At 42.8% G+C, this 23,384-nt stretch overlaps 1 protein-coding gene across 1 annotated transcript in view; it reads left to right on the top strand.

The window, feature by feature from the left end:
* myo1d (myosin 1D) overlaps positions 1 to 21,331 on the top strand; it is an 80,906-nt gene extending 59,575 nt beyond the window's left edge. Inside the window, exons 21-22 of the mRNA XM_070851909.1 lie at positions 1,730 to 1,884; positions 21,086 to 21,331. Coding sequence (XP_070708010.1) covers positions 1,730 to 1,884; positions 21,086 to 21,242 — 312 coding nt within the window. The 3' untranslated portion in view covers positions 21,243 to 21,331. The remainder of the gene's footprint in view (positions 1 to 1,729; positions 1,885 to 21,085) is intronic.
* The last annotated feature ends 2,053 nt before the right edge of the window (positions 21,332 to 23,384 follow it).

The following is a 23,384-nucleotide window of genomic DNA, read 5'->3' on the forward strand; positions in this document are numbered from 1 at the left end:
CATTAGAACACCGACTGTCGTTCCAATCAATTAAGCCTTTAATATAAATGTAAATGAATTCGGCTCCATGTAATTAACTGCGGGTGGATTGCTCGACAGAGAGGCATGGCTTTGGGCTTTAATTCATGGTGATAACATGAGGTGTTTGTTTCTGAAGTCGCAGGCTTCATGCTGGAGCTAAATAAGCTAGCTGGTTGTTTAGCCGCCGGTAGCAACCTGTCCTCCCCTGATGGAGAATTTGTCTCAGTGTTGCAGTCTGGCGAGTGGATGTTAATGTACCTGACTGGCTGCCCTGTGGCTGTTTCCTCAACATGCACCGCTGCAGTTCTGCTTAGGAAGACAAATTAAGAAAGAAATAAACGACTAAAAACCTAAGGGAGGGAGTGATAAAGGAGACTGAGGAAAGCAAGGCTAAAAGAGAGAGAGAGAGAGAGAGAAGAGTGTAAAAGGGAGCTGTGGATAAAAGAGAAGTGAAAGGGGAGTTAATGAGCTCCTTGTCCTCCTGAGTTGTGTTTACCTGTGAAGATATTGGTTTCTTCCTGTTGTGTGCACTTTGAAGACGTGCAAAGCTAAACAATCCAACCGTGAAAGTGGGATTCCCCTCATAGCCCGGCTGCTCTCCATTGGTATGCCGTCTGGGGGCTCTGAGTGGAAAAACCCGATTGGTCTTTTGGGATGTTGATCAATAAATCTTTACTGCAAGTGCTGATTTAAGACTTGAGTAGGAGAAATCCTACGCACCCACAGATACCAGATATTGACCCTTTTTTTTTTTTTGCAGTATTACACGTTTGCTTTGACTCACTCACTGTGACTCTTAACACAAATACTTGTAATTTTGACTTCAAAACTTAATTTAGCACGTAAAATCAATATCTAAATGCTAAAATGTGTCATTTTTAATGCATCAAGTTAATAATATCTCAACATTGTACACGTTAATCATCGGATTTTAAGGCTTTTATACTATTTAACCTTTATTTGTTTGGAGATTGTACTTTACTTTATCTCCAGGATATACATATTATTATATTATTTGATATTAAACATTTAGTATCACTGTAACTGAAGATACTGACGTAACACTACAGTAAAATCCTACAGCCATACCAGGCATCAGTTAAGTTAATGTGGTCACAAAGGTTTCCTTTTTATTCAAGACACCAAACATTAGACGTTTCATTCACTTGTAATGCTTTATATCATAAAACAGTGCACCACAGTGAACTGAAACTTTTAGAGGATTAACGAAAGGATGAAAACTGTATTGCAGTGGACGGGATAAAAGGTTAAGGGAAAGAACTTTGTGATATCTGTTGAGCTACACAGAACCATTTTAGATATTTTAATGATTTAAATGTCCTATAAATCAGAAACAAAATAACATAAGCTGTACCTTTTGTTATCTAGGTTTTTGTTTTTTATCTGTTGAATATGCAAAATTCCTTCGGTCTTCTCCGTTTGCTTCCAGTGGAAGATAAAAACATGATGAATTGTAGCCTGGTGCAACAACCCCAGTGAATTCATGTCCTTTGGGGTTTGTCAACTTCAATTCCCTGACATGGGTTCACATCTGCGTCTGTACATGTGCTGTGTTTGTATTTATCTGCACTACAGACGGTTATGTGTTCTATTTCTCTGCCTGCTCACATGTTTGTGTTTCTGTCTGAGCTCTGTAGGTTTATCTGTGTTTAATTGTGTGTCCTCTCTCTCTCTCGCTCTGTCCCAGCTGACGGGGGTGAGCGTGTCCCCTGGGAAGGACCAGCTGGTTGTGTTCCACACCAAGGACAGCAGGGATCTGGTGGTGTGCCTGCAGGGCATGGTGCCTGCCAATGAGAGCCGCATCGGGGAGCTGGTTGGCACCTTGCTTAGCCACTTCAAGAGGTAAGCGGTGGGCAACAAGTGGTGGTAAAAACTGAATTAATAATTTGTTGAAATGTTCCAAAATGTAGTTGCTGATTGAAATGACCCGTGGTTAGAGGCCACCTCATTTCTTCTCTCACTTTGCAGACATGACTTTCCTCTAAAGTTGAAATAACCTTCCAGACACTGTGTCAAATCCAGCAGTTTTGGCCCAGTTCAGTGGAGCTGGCGTGTGTGTGACCAATGGCACGAGGATTATGGGGCAGATAGAGTTCACAGTCGCAGCTGTCCTAACTTGAACCCTAATGTTCATTTAATCTGAGCTCAGAGGTCTGTCCAGGACAGGATACTGTGAAGGCTAGCATTAATTTGGTTTCCAACCTCCTAAGCAGAGAAAAATGCAGATATAGATTAAAATGAAATCCCTGAACCCCGCAGTCTCTTTCTCTTACCTTCCGGTTCACTTCAGGAGGTTCACTTCAGGACTGCCCCTCTTTATATTACTCTCCAAAACTACAATACAGCATAGAAAATCCACTTTGTCGTCTCAGAGATAACAACGTATTGAATTCAATAACATGCACATTTCTCATACAGATACTTAAGGACTTAAAGTATCTGTACAAACTGGTTCAGAATATTGTGCATTTCCTGTTTTGTTCTGTTCATGAGTGCAAGGTAGCATCTCAGTATCTCTTCCTTGAGCTCGGTCTGTTTAATTTTTAGTTCAGTTCACACGAGTCGTACTGCAGTAAATGTGCTTGTCTTTCCAACTCACCATCAAAAGAATCACCCACCCACTTCTTTCAACACCAGGCTAAACTCAAGTTGTCCTCACTTCACTCTTCTTTTCTATGTTGGATGAGGACAGTTGAAAATGACCCTCTGGTTCTAGTAAAAGGTTATTCTGTTATGCAGTCAAGTAAGTTGCAGTCACGTGCAATTAACAGTGTTCACTGATGTTGAAGACTGTATAGTTTCCCCATCGGTATAAGCAGCTTACACGTGGTTTAGCAACACATCAGCTGGAACCTCCTGACTCCTGTTTCCTCTTCTAAAAAGCTCCCAAAAATAAATTTAAAAATGTAGTTCCAGTGAGAAATTTGTGAATGAAGTGATTTCATTCATCCTTCCCTCATTCCGCTTTCATCCTGTGTTTTAATCCCGGGAGAGGATGGATCTGCCTCCTTAGCTAACACACATAAAGACACGCAAAAAGAAATGAAGGCATAGGGATGAAAGAAGACAAAGTGCTGCTGCAATGTCAGAAAATCCCTACAAGTTAGTTAGATGTCAAGGGGCGTATTAAAAGGCCTACCTGATGTATTGTAGAGCACTCCGAGTCCTGCGTTAGTCCTTCAGGGTCAGTTTGTTGCTCCCGTCTTTCTCCTTTCACAGCATGAAGACAAAACTTTTATTCCCAGTTAAATGAAGTGCACTATATTTGACTTGGATTGGATTTGCACTTAAATCCAGCTGTGCTACCATTAACTGATTTGTCCTGTGAGTCACACATGGTTTTATTTAAGCCCTCTGAGTGGGTGATTGTGTCCACTCAGTTGTGAGTGGGAAACGCGTTGTGGAGCCGACAACAAGCTAGCACGCAGGCTATCTCTGGACTGTGTTCACACCGTTAATCATAGTTAAACTGCTTTGAGTGTTTTAAGCTGCAGTTCCTCTATAATGGCTGCTAGATGCTCAGTAGAACGTTAGCAGCATGTTAAAGCTAATTTGGATGGATGCTAATGTGGATTGATGGCCTTTAATTAACGAGGCTCAGAGACCATCTTAGTTTAGCGTGTTAACGTGCTAAAATGTCCTAAACACAAAGCACAGATGTAGCTGATGAGACTGTAAATAGATTTTTAGGTATTTGGGCATAAAAAGGTCACAAAAATTCCTAAAGACAGGATTTTTACTCTTGTTCCTCATCAGCTCTCCTCATCTTTGCCACTAATTTAGATTTTCTGCCGCCAGAAAAGTTAAAAAACCCAAATGCACACAGTGCAGACGGTCTGTGGTTGATTCGGCACGTTATGCAGCAGTAGAACTAAAACTGTAAAAGCCAAAATGAAACAATCAATCTTGAAGTCAACTCAATAATCAAGCTGTGGAAGCCGGAAAATCAGGTCGTGAAGTAAAGAAGAAGTCATTTGTGTTTTTTCAGATAATTCAAACACTGTACTGATGCTGTGGTTACTGTTTTGGTGAAGCATGATTTGGGATCACTGACATCGCTCATTGCACTAATTATTGAACTGACTCCTCCCCAGTCGTCTGGCACATGTATTGATTTGTGCATTCATGTCTGTCTGTGTGTGCAGAGAGAAAGAGAGAGAGAGGATTTGTGCATGCAGACAGATGTGTCTGAATCTGCTTATCTTGGTGTGTATGTGTGCAGCTTTGCTTGTGTGTAAGGGAGGTGTGTGTTTGCTCAATCATTGCCATTCTGTGATGGTATCTCGTTCTCGTTCCATTGTGGAGCCCATTTCTCTGAAGGTGTCGGGCAGAGAAAAGCCTCCACAGGGCTTCATGTAATGGCCCTCCATGTGCTTCACATGCAGACTCATCCATCACTGTAAAACAGTGACAGAACAAAGGGCATGTGCGTTGTGTGTGTGTGTTTCTGACTGCATTAACGTGCACATGTGTATGTGTCTGCAAGAGGAGGAATTCCTCAGAGGTGTTTGTGCTGGTGTTTGTGTATCCGTACTATATGATCTTTTGTGTGCAGTGTCCCACCACTGCAGCTCCCTGTAGATGTGGTTTTAACCTTTATCTCTCCTTCAACATGCTGCACAGTGCACAATATGCACAATAGCGAGCAGGGAGAAGGGCAGCTTACAGCAGCAACAAAGCAACACTTCATCCTCCTCAAAGTGACAGCGAGGCCAAAGCAGAATGACACTGCAGCTGAGAATAAACCCTCTTCTTGTCACGGCTGTGTCTGGATGCTTGACTTTTCATGAGGGGCGATTTGTTTTTGACAGTTTCCAAATCTGCTTGGCATTAATCTGTTTCTTCATGTTATTATGAGTTTTTATTTTGCTGAGGACTGGAGTGCGTTTCTTTTCGCGATAGTGTCACGGCAGGCATATTTCAGTTTTGTTTTTTTTTAGGCTGAAACTTATCAATACCACACCAAGTCGCCTCAAACCGAAGTGATTCAGAGATTCCTTAAACGCACATAAGAAGATAACCCTCTTATCGGCCATGACGCACAAGTTGTCTGGAGAAATTCAAAAATGCTTCATTCTTATTTTGCATATGAAGGAGGGGGGGGATTAAATTCCCATGCTTTCAGCCTCCTCCCTTTCTTCCTCCATCCTTCCTTTCCCCCTCTCTTTCTTTCATGTCTTTTTTGTGACTTCCTATTTTTGACTGTATCCCCTCTGTACTGATCTCAGTCTCTCATGAACCCCTTGCGGGCCCCCTCCACTTGCTCATGTCTCTCTGCCTCTCTGCAAATCTTCCCCTTGTGCTCCCCTGACTTCCCCCCCCTTCTTCATTTCTGGAGAGGAGGCAATGAAATATTTAAGGCTGTGCTGCTGTTGAAGCCTATATTTAGATGAGACAGAGCCACCCCCCTTTCTCTCTGTCTTGTGTGTGTGTGTGTGTGTGTGTGTGTGTGTTGACATGCGCCCCACGCAGCAGCGACTGCAGCACTCCCACCGTCCGCTGCCAGGATAGCGGCGCAGACACACAGCATCTGTCACCCACACACTCAAACTGCAAAATCAATGAGACACTCAGACGATCCAAAGGCTTTACTTCACGTTCCACCTTCTCCTGTTGATTACCTGAAATCTGTAGTGAGAGAAGTTGAGCCTATTTGAAACAGGCTTATTTTAGAGACGGGCCTTTATTCCCAGTTTATAGTTTTAATAAGATGTCCCCCTGGTTTCTGATGTTTGTGCCATACTGTGTGGCTGTTGATCCTTTTTGCTGTTAATCAAACTCGACATTCTCTACATGTTATGTACCCACAGTAAAAGTAAGTGTGCTGCCTTCCACTGGCAGGTTTATGCTTCATATAATCACACGTTTTCCTCCAAAAGATTTATTGCAATGCAGATGAAACGTAGTTTGATAGCAGAAAGCAGTTGCTTGTTTAACTCTGAAGACAAGATAGGAAAGTGAATGTCTCAACTACAACTGCTGTGCCCTTGAGCAAGAGGTTTAAGAAGTCAAGAAAAGTGTAAATACACAATGTTCTCAAATGTCTTGTGATTTCACATTCAGTCTGTTGAAGGCATTTTATTTTATTTGTCATTTTTATTTCTTGTTGACTTATCCAGCACTTCTAGTGGTTTATTTCTCAGTCAGAGCTCTGCTTCACACTTTTCCCTCTGAGATCTGGATGTAAAAATAGCTCCGTGTTGAATTATTCATCCGCGTCTTCAATTCTCACAGGTGGTAAACTGCAGTTTAAAGATTTCTCTCCATCAAATAAAACATAGCATCACACTTCTGCAGAAATGTTCTTGTTTGCTGTAAGCAGGAGAAGTGTGGCGTTCTGACGTTATGTATGTCTTTAGATCACCTTAATGATGTCAGTTGCAGCTTGCTGCCACACTGTCTCTGGCCCACTTCTCTCTTTTTTTTCCAGGAACAACCCAATAACAAAGTTGCCTCATGACCGACACTTTCAAATCCCTGGTTCACATAATCTCCTCTGTCTTCCTGTCATTGGAGTTTCTGTGTTGTGTAAGCAGTTGGAATTAGAAAAGGCACTGTGGAGTGTTTCTGCAGCAACAACTCTGTGTTTGCTCCACCGACTGCTACCACTACTGCCGGTGTCCACAGTGACTAATGAAAAACCCTGTGCAGTAGATTGATTGAGTGTGTGTGTGTGTGTGTGTGTGTGTGTGTGTGTGTGTGTGTGTGTGTGTGTGTGTGTGTGTGTGTGTGTGTGTGTGTGTGTGTGTCATTGACAGGACTTTATTAACCTGAGCCTGCTGTCCTCTGTGTCCAATTTGGTGCATCGAGTAGATTGACGTTTTAGTGCTGAAATGCTTAATTGATGAGTCAATGGACAGAAAATGAATCAGTTGCACCGATGCCTCACTTTGGGAAATCTGAACATGATTTTTTTACAAACATCTTTTTTTTTTTCACTTAACAAAAAGCCCAAATCAGCACATTTTAAATCCAAGTCCAATCACTTGCAGCTGTTGATGAAAAACCATGATGAAACCAGCTTCTAGTATTGGACAGATAACTGACACATTTATATAGAGACTAAACAAAAGAAAAAATCAATAGAATAATCCAGAGGTTTTTTAATTGTGGCCGCTCGATACAAAGCCGTGTCTACTTGCAGCGTCCCATCTCTGGTTCTGTGACTGTGTTGAGAGAAATACAATCACAGAGAGAGATATATTTCAGAGGCCAGAAATAGTTAAACTGTTATACCACACCGCAGTATTTTACAGGAAACTAAAGTGTGCGGCCATGATGGCACCTCTGCACAGTGGTGCTCTGAGCTAAATGCTAATGTCAGCATGCTAACGCGTGCAGCCTGGTGATACTAACATGCTGTACAGTACAAGCACAGCTGAGGCTGATGGGAATGTTATTAGCTTCGCAGATATTTGGTCATAAACCAAAGAACTGGACATTTAGGAAGATTGAGCCTGTATTAGAAGTCAGTGGATCACCAAAGTTCTTACAGTTCATCCTAAGCGATACTTAAATAAATCCATAATTAAGCATTTGTTGCCCCTGATGGTGCATTCTGGTGCTTTAAGGCCGACAGTGAGCACGAGGACATCCTTCTCTGTCCCCTTCCCTCCCTCCCTCCCTCCTTCGCTCCCTCCACCACTGTAAACTGTCCACATCTGTCTCTGTGACAGATGTTTATAGGTTTACCTCCCTCGTACAGTATCATGTCCCCAAGCATGGCCACATCCATTCATACTTCCTCCGTCTTGCTCTCCTCTAACCTCCACCGATACCCTTTGTCCTTCTCTGTCTCTCCCTCCCGCTCGCTCTCCTTCTTCCTCTCCTTCGTCCTCACCCCTCGCCCACCCTCACCCGCCCCACAGTATGAGTCAGCAGCAGTGTGCAGTACACAGCCCTTCATTGATCTGTCAGAGTGATGTGGTCATATTCTGTTTCTGCCCTTGCTTGTGCCCCCCCCCCCTCATGCCTGAAGACCTGAACATTTAGCCTCCCACTGTTCGCCTCTAACACTGCAGAAGGGATTCAGGGGAGTGTTATGCCGTACTGCTTGGTGGCGGTGACGACGGCGGCGGCGGTGGGGGGGTGGGGGGCGCAAAAAGCGTTAGTGAGAGTGTGAGGAACAGTGAGCTGGGAGGGAGGCGAGAGACGGCACACAATGCAAAATGAATAAAGTGACAAATAAGTGGTGGAGAATGAGAAAGAAATGAAGACGATGTTGAGGGTGAAAAGAAGCAGACTGTGTTACCTGAGGTTCAGGTAACCAATCAGGATTCACATGATTCTGCAGCAGCTTGCAGATTCGTTGGCATCAGTTTGCTTTCAGTTCATTGTTTTCCTTTCACTTCGTGTTTGACTAACACAGATATTTTAGTCACATTGTCTGCTTAAGCCTTCGTCATTTCCCTCCTTTATGGCTTTTAAAGGACCAGACCAGTGTTTTTTTTTTTACATTTTAGCTCCTTAAACTGTAAATTTTCATTTTTAAATGTGTGCTGTGTAGTTAATCAGTATTACATTCTCCTTATGACGTCTTGTTAGACATATGCAAAGGAAATTACATTGTGTGAATATGACAAATTATTTGGACGCACCCTGGATGGCAAAATGTATGAACTTGCTAAGCTAGGTTGCTAATTATGATCAGCAAGGAGCAGTGTACCAACCATTCAGCTAGCAGCAGACTTTTCCAGCTAATTATTGTTAATTCAGTGAGGAGCTTGATTACAGGCCAAAGTAAACGCGTGTTGTCTGGTTAAAGTGCTCTCTGCAAGCCAAAGCCAAAGACTGTTTGTGAGGGGAAAAGCTTTACTCAGTGAGTGGGCTGAAAGTGAGTCTGAACTTCTCTGAACTTAACTTTAGTTCATATCATATCAAGAAGTTAAGCTTAGAAAAATATAGTTTTGAAGCAGTGCTTGGACCTTCAGTATTAAGTATGTCATGAAAAATGTGTCAGATTCAGTCGGCTACAGTTGTTTTTGTTTCATTTTATTGTGTCTGATACATATTTAATCAGCATTTAAGTGAATATACGTATCGGACCTGACTTGGTATCAGCAGATACCCATTGTGAAAGTTTCAGATCGAGGTCAGGGGCCAAAAAACCTAAAAATTATTTGGACTAAACTTGTATTAAGTGTTGGATGTATTCTTTTCACAATTCCAGGTTCCAGATATGTCGATCCATACAGATACAACACAGTTTAGGATTAATGGGATGAATGTGATAAAGCAGGCAAACTCCCTGTTGTGGTCCTTAGATTAAAAGAAGCTGGAGCTGCAGAGACGAGTGGATGTTTAAGAACAAAAACTGTTGTTAAATAAATGTGTCAAAGCGTATTTGCTGTTATATCTTCAGATGACGCTAACAGCATTTCTAATAGTAAGATGGAGGGAGGATGAGAGAAAGGGTGGCAGAGAGGTGATAAGAAAAACAGAGCGAGAGAATAAGAGAGGGAAAGAAAGCCAAGCTGCCTTTGTCTTCCTCACCAAGGTCACCCTTTCTGCTGAATCAAATATTTCAGACTGATAGAGGTGGGCTTCTCTCTTCTCCTCTTTCCCTCCATCCCTCCTTCTCTATTTCCTCTTTCTCCATTAATCACCCGCCCCACTGCCGCTCCTCCCCCTCCCCCCCTTGTTTTTCACTTCACATTCCACTTCTCCTCATCCTCCTCCCTTTCTGTCTCCCTTCCTCCCTCTGTCTCCCTCCTTTCTGGGGCGCTGCGGATGCAGTTCCCATGGCAACCATTGGATCCATGTTTGTCTGATACGTATGCGATCCATTAATAACCCTGCTGGCTGGAGATAATAACGGCACATCTCGTCCCAGACCACAGACAGAAGAATGGAGGCAGAGACACATGTTAACAAAACCAAATACTACAGAACAGGAACAATGTGAGAGGAATATAAAGATTAGAGAGAAAGAAAGATGGCAGAGTGAAGAAATGTATGTCAGAGGAAGTTAAAGCTTTATTCTACAGACAATAGCAGCAGCAAATCAGTCCTGGACACATCTTTCTCACTGAAATGTGTTCGCAACATCGAATACTGCCAAAAGCCAAAATGTCTGTAATCTCCTTTCCCTCAGATTGTTCCTGATTTAAATAAAATGTTCCAATTTTAGACCATTTTATTCAATTCTCCTGCAGCTTTTTCACACTTAAGAACCTGGCTGCTTCCAGTTAAAAGAAACAAAGAAAGAAGAAAAGGTTTTTGTAGGTAAACGTGCATCTGTTTCTCAAACTGAGGTATCAGAAAGAAGAACTTTAGTTTGCTATCAAAACCCAGGTATTGTTTTGGCATTGGAAAAGATGGAAGTCATGTTTTTTTTTTGTGCAAAACTTATGCAGCCTTCTGTTTAGGCATCGCAGGGTCTTCAAGGATAATCTATCTGCATAGGCGTTATATAACTTCCAATTTGCAAAGTCAAATTGCAAGTTCACAAATTCTCTCACATATAAAACAGACTCGAGCACACACACACACACACACACACACACACACACACACACACACTCAGAGTCATTGTTATGTGGGCCAATGGGGAGTCCTGCTTGTCTCATTGGCACTGTGCTGCACCGTGCAGGGGGAGGAGGCCGGCTGGGTGGAGTGATGGATGACGAGTGGCCAGGCCAGTGTGTGTGTGTGTGTGTGTGTGTGTGTGTGTGTGTGTGTGTGTGGGCGTGTGTGACTGAGGATGTGTTTATGCATTCTGACTGTATATGAGTACATGAGTAATAACATTTAAAAAATGCACTGTATGTGTCAAAGGTTGTGTATGAATGAAAAAAGTGTGTGTGTGTGAGTGTGTGTGTGTGTGTGTGTGTGAATGCGACTTGTTCTGACCTACTTTTCCACTGCAGCCAGCTCACTGCCAAACTACCTTTTGTCTCTCTTCATTTCTTTCTCTCACACTCAAGGACAAACATACTTAATTTAGTATGTTGCAGAAGTCCTTACTCCACTTTCTACCGTGTTGTCTTGAAACGGGCACAGCTTCAGTCACAGACGTCTGGGTCAGATATAAAGCCAAAGCACAGTGAACCAGCACTGAGAGAATTCCTAAGTAGTTGATTTACAAAAGATTAATCAACTGTTCAGATTATTGGTTGATCTTTTAAGTCATTTATCGAGCAAACATGTTGTTATGTGAGGATGTGTTATCGTAAATTCAATAAATACTTGCCGACTTCAAGAAGCTCTGAGAAATTAAGCATGATTTGTTGCTGTTGACATTTTTATTGACCAAACTATTAATTATTAATGAGAAAAGTAAACACATGACTCGATGATGATGATGATCATTAGTTGCAGCTCTTGTGTGAATGTTGCCTGACTGACTGACAGTCGTATCATCCTCCACCACAGTCGTCCACACAGCTGACTCTTCTCTAGATCATTACATCCTCCAATAACGTACGAAGTCTCACGATACATGTGAACAAAACTGCACACTTGTAATTAGCTGTGACCCTTTGACAGATTCAGCACCCGGGACAGATTTATTAAGCCTCATTTCAAATGCATTCTAATGGGAAGAGATAAATGTGTCGCTGGATTTGCTAAAGTTCACACCACTAGGCGAGGATCAGTTTTGCATGGAAAATTCTCTGCCTCTGAAGTTTAATTGCCGCCGTAGTTATTGTTATTTGGAATGCGCTTCATTAACGAGCGTTTCTATTTCTGGATCATCGTGATTCTTTTTCTGAGCTTGTTGATCTCAAATCGACAAATCCCAACTCTGAACTCTGCCTTTTAGGCTCCCCCTCAAATGCAAAATGTATTTAAACTCAGTCCCAGTCCTTGATTGCATAATTAGTTTCTGTCTCAGTAAATCAGACGCTAATTACAAACAGATTGCGAGTGCAAATTGAATGAAAGCCTCGGCGCAAATATGCCCCATGCTTTCATGACAGAAATTAGGCCCTCGCTGTTTTTTTTACTTATATTGTTTTTGGTAGGTTTTCATCTAATTTATAAATAAATCATAAATTATTAAAATGCCATTTGTTTAAGTCACTTTTCAAGCAAAAAATACTCTGAGGATTTTCTGGTTTTTCTTTGTCATATGTGGCACTAAGCTGAATGTCTTTGGGTGTTAGGCCATTAGGAACCTGTGATGGACATTTATCAACCAAATCCTATTACAAATGAGTCATTCCTGCCCTCAGATTAGTAATTATCATGATTGATTGCATGTGCATTTTGTGCAAGCTGCTGGTTTCCGGTACTTTTTTTTATTCCAATTCAACCTCTGTATAGATTATGTGCCGTATATTTAGATATAGTAGTCAGAATGGGAAGGGATCTATATATGCATATATGTATAATATATGCGTGTGTGTGTGTGTGTGTGTGAGCTATTTGTCCATTCACCAGCAGAGCAGCTGCCTCTGCATTCCCATCGGAGCTCCACTCACACTGAATGTACACGTTATAATGTAGGCGCTCACTCTGCTCTGCCATCTTACTGTCACTTTGGATAAAAGCATCACTGAAGTGCTCCACAGTTAAGATGATACAGTAGGAGCCTTGATGTTTTATAGGGTGATGACCTCTACATTCACCCTATAATCTTCCACCCCCACCCCCAAACACACATGTTCCACCCAGCAACAGCACCATACCATCTCCCACCATCAGGCCAATTATGATTAGCCTCAGCACACTCCCTCCTCCCTCCTCCCTCCTCGGCCTCCTTCACCTCCTCCTTTCCTTTCTTCCGTCCCTTGATGTGGTCTTTTATCCCCCCACAGTTGTGTCTTCTGTCCCTGCCTCCATTCGTCATCTCCCACTCGCCATTAATCTTTCCACCAAGGATCTTTTCATCACACTCCCTTTTTGTTTCCCACCCTTCCATCTTTGCTCCCTCATCCCTTCATCTCATCCTTCCTTTACTGCCATACTTTAATCTCTGTCACGTCACTCATTCATCACACCTCCTCTGCTCCACCTCGCCCCGTATCCTTCCATTTCATCCATTAACTTCTGGTCTTTATCCTACCTTATGTAATGTCCAGCTCCAAGCAAATCAGCTGTCCTGGCCTGGGGATGCTCGCACAAAGGAAACTGTGACTTTGATCTAACAAACGGTGAAACATCTACATCAGATGAAGCACAAAGGAGTTAAAAAAACCATCTCAGTTCAACTTTAAAGGAGCAGTTTAAGTTTTCAACAGCCTAAATACAGTCATTCATTTCAGTCTCTAAATGCAATGTTTTTTTTTGTCTTAAATATAACTAAAATAATAACTAAAGTAGCTCTAATTCACTGGGTAAAACAACTCTCTTTTCAAACTGAGAAACAAGGAGAGGACGCCCTCCCTGGGAAACTATATTGGCCTCCATGACCCAAAAGACGAGAGCCTGATCTACCATTTCATTTATCATGTGTCCGTGTTCATAGAACTTTTCTCAGTCCAAGGAGGCAAAGCTCTACACGGTCCCAGCACCCTGCAGGTGGAGCCGTGAGTGATGAATGGCATCACCCAGAGGACACACGCCCCTGACGGTGATTCATTCTGGACACTCAAACCACCAATGGAAAACCGTGACATGTCACAAGATGGAAACAGATGAGCCTTTGATTGATGTACTGATTGCCTTTAATGAACAGAATTGGAGGTGTAACCACTTGAAAAGAGGCCGACGTCCCTCCAGTAATGAGCATCTAATTGAGGCTGCCTGTCTTTTTTTTTTCTTTTCTGTTTTGACTCAGTGTGTTCCAGCTTATTGATTTAGCTAATGTGTTTTTAAGCTAACTCCATTCAGCCTTGCGATGGTGGAGAGTCCTTCTGAAAGGCCAAAGATGCAGCTGATCTGTGAGTTTAGCTCACTGGTTTCACGGTATAGAGAGAAGAACAATGACAGTGACAAGATCGAGCGCACCGTTGACCTCCTGCACATACACACAAGCTTGTTTAAGCCTCCTGCTGTGTGGTTATTATGGCTGTGCAGTGTGAGGTAGCCTCCACCATCTGTGGAGCCACTACCGTATCCCCCAGAGACGGAGGCCTTTGCTTTGTATATTTCCGGTTCTGTTTCATCTCCCACTGCTCTCTTAAACAGAGCCATGTAGAGGTGAGAGGTGTGTCCTTTTTGTTTAACCGGGGCGTCTGTGAATACTGGACCCAGAGCAGCTTGCACAAGTAGCTGTTATTGATAGCTAGCATTCACCCACGGTCCTGTGGGAATAGAGAACATCCAGATGCTATGTGGACAACCTACCAGTGGTCAGCACACATGTTGCCGTCTACTCCATCTTCTGTTCTCCTCGGGGGCGTTGCAAGGAATTATGGGCTGTGGCCACAGGAGGACTGTCATAGTCAAACCCCCAGGAACAGACAGCAGGGTGGTGTGGTGTGGTGTGGTGGTCAGCACTGGTGCTTGCATGGGTTCTCTCTGGTTCTCCCACTTCGTCCCACAGTTTAAGGACATGCAGGTTAACAGACAGTGTTGTGTATGTATGTATGCGGTTATGTAAGCATTCATTTATATATGTATGTACGTATATGTGTGTGTATATATATGTTTATGTTGTCAGAAGGTATGTTCTTGTCTGTAGGAAAATATAATATTAATATATATAACAAAAAAAGATCTTCAGTGTAGTAGGAGTAGTCTAGAAGTAGTGAAGATGCAAAAGATTGAGCTTTATTATTATGGGTAAAATACAATATTCTGGGAATGGCCCTTTTTAAATCCAGCCAACATATCCTTGTCTAACCCAAAGACTTCCACGCATTCATTTACAGGATGATGACTCCTGATTAGAATCACAGGTCTGATACAGCTGTTTAGCTGCCATGGCCAATTTCTCACACCGGCAGTTCTCTGTTCAGAGCCTCCCTCATTCTGTGTCTCTGTATAGAGGGTTTAGAGCCGATAAACAGCTGAGACAAACTGAGCTGCTGCTTCTTACAGCTTTCCTCAGACAACACAGCAGCTGTTAAATCACTTCTTTTTAAAGCTAAAGTATATTTGTTTTTTGTTTGAGAGATTTCAACCAAAACCAGAAAACTGGGAAAAACTCTATGAAATATTTATAATTTTAGATTTGAGAATCACAAAAAGCATTTTATTCAAGACACCTCGGGGGCCCTCGGGGGCCCTTGATATTCAGCGCCTCTCTTCCCCACACTGCAGCACCCCAGATATCGCTTACCGTGCATAAAGAAGCAGAAATGCTGGCTGAGCATATTAACGAGAAAAGGGCGTTTTATCCTGCGTTCATGTATGATCCATTTTTAAATGGAGCATCATGGGAGTTTTGGAGACTCATAATATTGGGAAGTCGACTGTGTCTTGTGGGACGTCGTCGCTGGTGTTTGAGAGTGTGATGAACATGTAGGTTTACAGTTTCACTCTCCCCACAGCTGCTGACCTTTGTCTTTGTCTGCAGCGGCCTGGAGCCGCTGTATGGCCGTGTTTGATGTACGCCTCGCTTTGGCAGCGCCACCTCTGACCTCCACTTCTCCATGTACACTAAAGATTGATCTGTCTTTCTTTCTGTCTCTCTCTCTCTCCCCCTCCATCCTTCTATACACACACGATAGTCAATACCACTGCAGCTGTTAGTGCATTTTCACCTCGTTTTTTTAAATGACCTACTTGGTAATCTCTCCCACTTTGGGTACAGCTCTTTTTTTTCTGTAGCTAGAAGAAAAGATAACAGCCAAGAAAGGGAACACACAATTACAGTGAGGCATAACAGGAGATACCCAAACCCATATTTGCTGTACTTTTCACAGCTTAGTGAATACTGCAAGCACAGGCTGCCTTGTGGTATGTTTTGATGCACAAAACCTGCTGAAACCCAAGATGGTTTTTGCAGAAGCATTTCATCTGGTCTTTTGGGGTTTTTTTCTTGCCTCTAAACATTTTATTCGCTGTAGAGTCGTAGTCAGTTGTCGTGTCCAGCTCTGAAACAAGGAATAAGAATGTGGAAACATGAATTGGTAGTATATTATTCATAAGAAAGACAAAAAGTTTGAAGAACAAGTTGTGTCAGGGGAGAAGAGGGCGACACGACCCTGATGCAGAAATTCTCCACAGGTGAAATTGGTTCTGACGTGTTAACCATGACTTTTACTGATATGTCTGCACCGCTGAGATATCCCTCCAGACTTCTTTTAATGCTGAGCTAAAGCATCTGTATCTTACCGCAATTACTCTATCTCAGAACCCACCATGCCATCAAAACTGCTTGAGTTCTGCCTCTCCCTCTGCATTTTCTCTATTATTCATACACCCTATCTGCAGTCGCAGTACTAACAGAACTCCATATCTTGGGCTCAGTGATGCTAATTAAAGAAGCGCACTCAGAAAGCCTCTTAGGCAGTTTTCACACTTTGAACCAGTCCAAACCCCAGCCCCTCCAAACTGGGGCAGATAAAGCTGTTACGGTTTCATCCACCCAGACTGGTGAAGCTGCCTCATATCAAATTCTCTCTTTGTGATGATGGTCCATGACGATAGCCGTTCCTCCCATTAAAGCCTCTTCAGGTTTAGTTACAGTCTGATGCAGGTGTGTGCCCCGTGTGTTTGGGCTGATCCACGCTCACACACAGCACACGGCAGCACGTGAGACCTGCGATGCATCCATGTGAGGCAGAAAGAGTGTGACAGTGAGAGGATGAGAGATGCTGTGTCAGCGCTGGTGTTAAATGCAAATTCATGTATTTAAGTGGGTGGCTGCGAAGGAAGAGTGACATGTAGAAAAAGAGTGACGGGATACAGAAATGTGGACTTACTATGTATTAATCTAATATTAGGTGGATGAATGTGTTACCACATGGTCAGTGAAGGCACCAAAACCTCAGTGTCTAACTGTCCTCTGACAGAAACCCACACCACACCCATAGATATGAAACCAGTCTAACCTTATACCCAAACCTGACTCTGTCCACCCAAATATCTAAACATACCTCAGTCGTTTTCACCGTGCCAACGTTGGTGATACTCTGACTTTTCATAAAGCGCCGCCGTCACGTTAAAATAATCCAAATTTCGGCTAAATTCACGATCATCAGTTGAGTTTTGTGTGAGTCTGATCCCGCTCACTCTCATGTTTCCTGTCAGTCTCTGCTGTTACTGTGGAATAATGGCAGAAATATACAGGAAATATTTAAAAAAAAAATACCTGGACATAACATTTGTTAAAAATCAGTGCAAAAGATCTTTTACCATATAATGTCGTGCTACTTCAAGAACTGAATGACCCGAAATGTTTAACTGCAATAATGCTCCCACTCTCGTACAGACTGTTAAATATACTGCCCCCATACTGTTAATAGTCCGCATATCCATTGTTTGATTGTTTGTTTGTTTGTTTGTCTTTGAGTGTGTCTGATCCTGCTGTGGCTGAAGAAACGTAGAAATGTTGCTGTAATGTGCACGAGGAGTCTGGAGAAAATGTCTGGCTATCCATCAATCATAAAGACAGCATGGCTCCAGCCTGCAGTGTGCGCTCCCTCAGTCCTGCCCCGTGGTGCCTGACCTTCACACACACACTGACACACACACACACACACACTGACACGAACACAAACACACACACACTGTCAGGAGAGCGCATATACTTTCTTCTCACTCCTTGCATTGTCTCTCTTGATCTCAGTGTGGTCTCTCAAACTGAAATATTGATGTGACCAGACTGTAGGTTTTTTTTTTGTTGTTGTTTAGTTTTTTAAAAGAAAGTGCTCTCACTTGGTCAGAGTGGAGGAGATCAGGTGGTTCAGACACCTTGATGCTTATTTGAAACAGAAAATAGGAAAAACACATAAAATAAATAGTTTTTGTTTTAGATCGGCGCCTTGGTAACGAGTAACTGATTTAACTAATTTTGCAGGAATGAGTTGGTTTGATTTGCCAGTTTTCATTTGGAAATGAGATTCGTCACCGTCAGTGTTTCTGCTCCTTCAGTAGCTGATGTGCTGGGATTTATTTTTTTTTTTTTTCATTTCCTAAAATGACTCTGTCATCATAGCTGGAAGTGGGGGAAAAGATCCACCTTTGATCACCTCCTCCAAGTCCTGCGTCCCTCCTCTCCTCCCCACCTGCAGCGCTCATATATTTTTCAGCAGCAGAGAGCTTGGGGGAGAGCCAGGTACACTATTAGAGGGATGACTCAGAAGTGGGACTGGACGGCTTCACAGACTGGAGGTAATCCTGGCTGCTCAACCTGAAAATAGCCTGGATCGTCCTCTCCCACTTTTCTTCCCCCGTTCTCATTCCACGGCACTTTCCTTCACTCTGATACCTTTTAGCACCCCTTCTTTTTTATTTTTTTACTCTGTGCTTTCTGCATATTCATCGTTAGAAATCTCCACTCTTAAATTCACATCTCTCCCCACCATATTCCTTTCATGTGCCTTCTCCTTCCATCCATCCAGGAGGTACTTTTGGGAGCAAGTGAGCCGGGACTCACATGGCATGAAGGGCAAAGACACACAAAGGGAACGGGGGGTGGGGAAAAGGAAAGCATTGATTTTTTTCCAGTCGGAGTGAAGGACCAAGTCTGCCCTCAGGGCTCTGACTGGCTCAGGCCAGCTCCTGATGGGAAAGGCCAGCCAGTGACCTTAAGACTTAACTGATCAGATTTTTCTCTTCACAGATGAAGTGTCCGATTGGTTTTTATTGGAATGCCAAAGTATTTATTCAGAGGCAAGCTTTGTCACCGACAGATCAGAAAATCAGGTCTCAAATACCTGTTTGATGTAGCCAACAGAAGCCTTGCAACGGTCTATTATATTGTGTGTGTGTGTGTGTGTGGGGGTATATTTCTGTGAATGTGAGCCCGGCCCTGTTTGCCCTTCACTAGGAGCACAGCGCTGCCTCCCCGCTGGCGTTTCAGCGAGATGGAGAAGTAACAGGATAAGAGACGGACAGAGAAAGAGACACATCACAACACAAACACATACACAGTACCATTGGCTGGCTGGCGGCCATGACAGATGGGGGAGTTCAGTTCATGGGGGTTGCCATGGAAACCAGCATCAGCGCTACCCTGAGCCTGTACGCTCTGCATAAGCCGAGATACAGAGAGGCGCACACTCTGCAGAGGAGTGCGGCGTGGGCAGCAGGAGCTTGTTGTTTATGACTTATTGTTGTTGCGCAACAAGTGAGTGTTATCAGGTTCACGACTCGGCTCCTAGATTTATCTCCGTCCCTATTTGAGGGACAGAAATTGGCGGCTGTGCGTGAATCCATCAGTAATTGCGGTGGTTAATGGATTTGTTTACGGGTGACACAGGTAGCCATGAGTAACCGTGCCAGTGAGAAAGTGTGTCACAACAGGTACTTCACGTTAACAGGAAGAGATGCTTGTGTGTTTATTTTAGCTTCCTGTCACAGCCTGTGATCTCTGAGGCCCTTCACATGTACGGTACATCTCCCTCTCACTAACTTTCAAACACAGAACAATTATGACAGTCATCTTTGCATTCCCACTCACTTTTACATCTCATCACATTTCCCTCCCTCCCTCTCTCTCTCTCTCTCTCTCTCTCTCTCTCTCTCTCTCTCTCTCTCTCTCTCTCTCTCTCTCTCTCTCTCTCTCTCCAAACAGCAGCCGAATCATTTCTGCCTTTTTCTTCTCACTGTTTGATTCCCGCCATCGATCCTGTTTAAGAGCAACCGAGGCAAAGCGCCCGTTCACCCAGAAAGGCTCTAACTAGATGTGACAGGCACTAAAAGCCAATCCGCTGCCGTGCTCCCGCCCAACAACGCCATATGGATCATTACTTCAACATCACTGCTGCTTGATTTCTTCTCCGTTATTCATCTTAATTTTCTAAGTCTTTGTGCTGAAACATGCACACATGCACACTATTATTCTCTCCTACACACTCGCCTGTACCCTCTGACTGGAGCAATCATAATCCATAACACACAACATCATACTCTCCTCCATACATTCTCATAAAACATACACCTATACTCTCTCATTACTGTCTCTAGTAATAGTATATGTAAGATAAGATCATCATGGCTTTATGAAACATGGAGTGATCACATCGGGCCAATATGATTTAAACCATTCAGTAATATAAGCGTATCAACTTAATAAGTTCTATAGCAGAATCTCTAATATTTGGAGGAAATGAGGCGTCTGAAAATGAGGATTCAGCTGTATTTCAGTGTGTCGGGTGAACATTCAGCCAATGTTTACACAATCGTGGTTCACCTACACCAGTGTGTTCACTTCTGTCAGCCTGATTAGACCTTTCGTGACGCTTTAAGCAAAATAACACCTGGACCGACAACGTTATGAGAGATACAATAATAATAATCAACATTTCACATTGCTTGTAGTAAATTAAAATTTTCAGGACTTACCTGAAGATTGTGAACATTAATGAGCTGCTGGGTGTTTCTGCAAAAACAATCATCGTAGATCTCAATTAAATCTCTGACAATTTCCCAACACACACACACACAACTATTGTCTCTCACACACACTGTCATTGCTCTCTTAGTATATAAATCACTCTCTCCTCTTTACAGTGTGGTCGTTCTCGTGAATGTGATCATCTCACTGTAGTATTCAACCTGACAATAGGACTGCAGAGGTTTTAAATGTGTGTGTGTGTGAGAGTTTAATAGTATGCGTGAGTGAGAATGAGTGAATTTGTACAAAAGTACAATGCATATAAAGTAGCAGGGATACTAAAGTGCATACAGTAGTTGTTTGTGTGTGAGTGTTGGACTGAATGCAGAGTATTTGTGAGATTATGATGCTATTTGTGAGAGCAGCTGTGATTTATGGCCCTCTTACTTTTGCTCTCCACACACACACACACACACACACACACAGGTCACTAATGGATCTGCATATTTTATTCCTGTGCATTAAACTATGACTGCATGTAATGTGAAGCCGCTGAAGCAAGCTCCTTATATATTAGGGTTGCGATAGTCGGAGTATATGAGTGAAATTTGATTATATCTCCAAATGTTGATTTCCTGATATTTGCAAAAACGTGCAACCTGACCCCTGCTTCTTCTCTCCGTCTCGTCTCGTCTCGTCTCTCTGCAGCGAAAAGAGGAAGCTGCAGGTCAACACCACGAGCCCCATCCAGTGCAGCATGAGTGGGAGGAAGTGCACGGTCACCGTCGAGCCCAAGATCAACCAATCACAGCCGGACTTCACCAAAAGCCGATCTGGTTACATCCTGGCTGTTCCTGGCAACTAAACTGGGCCAAACGCAAAAACAGTGACAGCTGATTTCAAACCAGGCTGGGATGATGATGATGATGATGATGATGATGATGATGATGATTCACTTCTGATTCACTGCTAATAACGTGTTGATTCAGATAGCAGCTCTGTAGGAGGATTGGGGGTAATTGAATCCCCAACATACAAAGCCATGCCAAATTTGACCTGTTTTGTAGATTTCTATGCAATGTTGCTATAAACAGGAAGTGCACAATACGCCTACATGCAAAAATATTATCAGCTACACAGGTTCTAAAAATGCACTACAGGATAATCCACCAAAGTGTTGTTTCTTTTTAAAATCCAAATTTCAAATGATTTGCTTTGTGCAATATTTAGTTTATATTATAGATGGAATATTGTGGGAGTCAAGGTGAGGGGAGATTATGCGACAACTGCTCTCAGAATCACTGATGTTGCATAATTGAAAAAAAAAAAAAAAAGGAAGAATCCAAAGGCTTTGCCAGAATTTATAACCCCCACAGCTCCCTGAGCAGGAGCAGGATCAAAAGTGGAACCCTGAAAGATGAAGTAAGATTAGATTTATGTATGACTTCTTTTTTCAGATACTCGCTCAGCTTTGATTATCTGCCCTGAAACAGAGGAAGACTCTGTTTGTGGTTTATATTCTAAGGAATAATAATGTTAATGCCCTTAATTGAAGACTTGCCTACCTACTGGGTAAATGACAGGAAACGCAGCGTCCACTTTGACTTCCTAAAATGTTTACAATCACAAGTGTGAACATGTGATTCAGTGGTTCAGTCAGTGTCTGAGCACTCATTTCAAATGGAATTCATAGTTTGTTAGTCACAGGGTGTTGAGTAGGATGTGTTGAGCATATCCTGAACATTGTAACCTGCTACATGCAACACATTAATATCTATTAATTTAAATCCTGCTTCTTATATTCTCTACTGCAAAGTCTGTACTTGTATAATGCTCTAGTCCTGCGTATATACTGTATTAAAGGTTAGAGTATACTTTACGTGAAAAGCATAAAACCACAATTATGTCCACAGAAATATTTAAACTGCACTTAGTATGAAAAGGGATGCGATAACTAACAAAAGGCAAACATGAAGATGATGATAACCAAAGCACTACTTTTTTTTCCAAGAGTTCATGTTTCTCCTGAACTGTAAGATGTAATTCTCTTGTTTAGCCGCAGTGTTGCTGGCCAGTATTGTAGAATCCCATGAATCTCATTTACTGTCTTTGTGTTGAGTGAATAGCCTGATGACATGTAGTGGTCCTTAGTCCCTTGGAAGAGACAAATATCCCCTTCAACAGAGAGAAGGAGAGGCTGTGAGTCCGGCTGTGGGCAGTGTGTTTACTGTATGTGTGTGTGGATTAGCTCTTTTAGCTCCTCTTCTTGGCTCTGAGACTGAGAAACTGGCTGCTGGCCACAGTGAAGGAGTGAAGACAGACCGGCGTGAAGTCTGCAGTCAGACTGCTGTCCTAGTTTACCTCCCTGTCTAATGATGACAATGGCGGTGGACTGTCTGGAGACTTGATTTTCATGCTAAACTCCCTTCATTGTTCTCAAGCCAAATCAAATCATCATCTTGAACACTTAGAGTTTGGTGTGTACTGTTCTCACAATCTGCCGGCTGTGTCGAAAATGTTCACTCTGTTTTCTTTCTTTGGAAAGTGTTAGCACAGTACAGTATGTTCTCTCTCCAAACGCTGCACAGAGCAGAAGCCCGTGAGGTGGAGATGTCTGGCTTTAATATTAATATTAATACCCATCCACAGATTGAGGACATAAGGCGTCAATGTCCCGTTCTTCTGTCATGTAAAGATGTTTGTTGCTGAGACTTGTCTTGGTAGGTAAAGCCTACAGACTGGGGGCTGAGGAGCGACAGCCCAAGGTTAAGTCATTTTAGCCGCCGTAGCAGCGGCTTCTAATTGTACCTGAGTGTTGTCTGAACACAAGTCGTTTATCTTAATTAGTTTGTAAGGGCCCCTGTCTTCTGAAGAGGCAGACCTCCTCCTGCCTCGCTGCTTTGTGGTGGCTGACCTTGTCCTGTTGCTTGATAAGGCTCTTTGATGCAGGAAAGAGTTGTTTGGGGAAATTGGTGCGCTCATAGCGTGGATTAAGGAAGTGACATGG

Source organism: Pempheris klunzingeri, chromosome 20 (assembly GCF_042242105.1).
Source record: "Pempheris klunzingeri isolate RE-2024b chromosome 20, fPemKlu1.hap1, whole genome shotgun sequence".
In the NCBI taxonomy this organism is placed as follows: Eukaryota; Metazoa; Chordata; class Actinopteri; order Acropomatiformes; family Pempheridae; genus Pempheris; species Pempheris klunzingeri.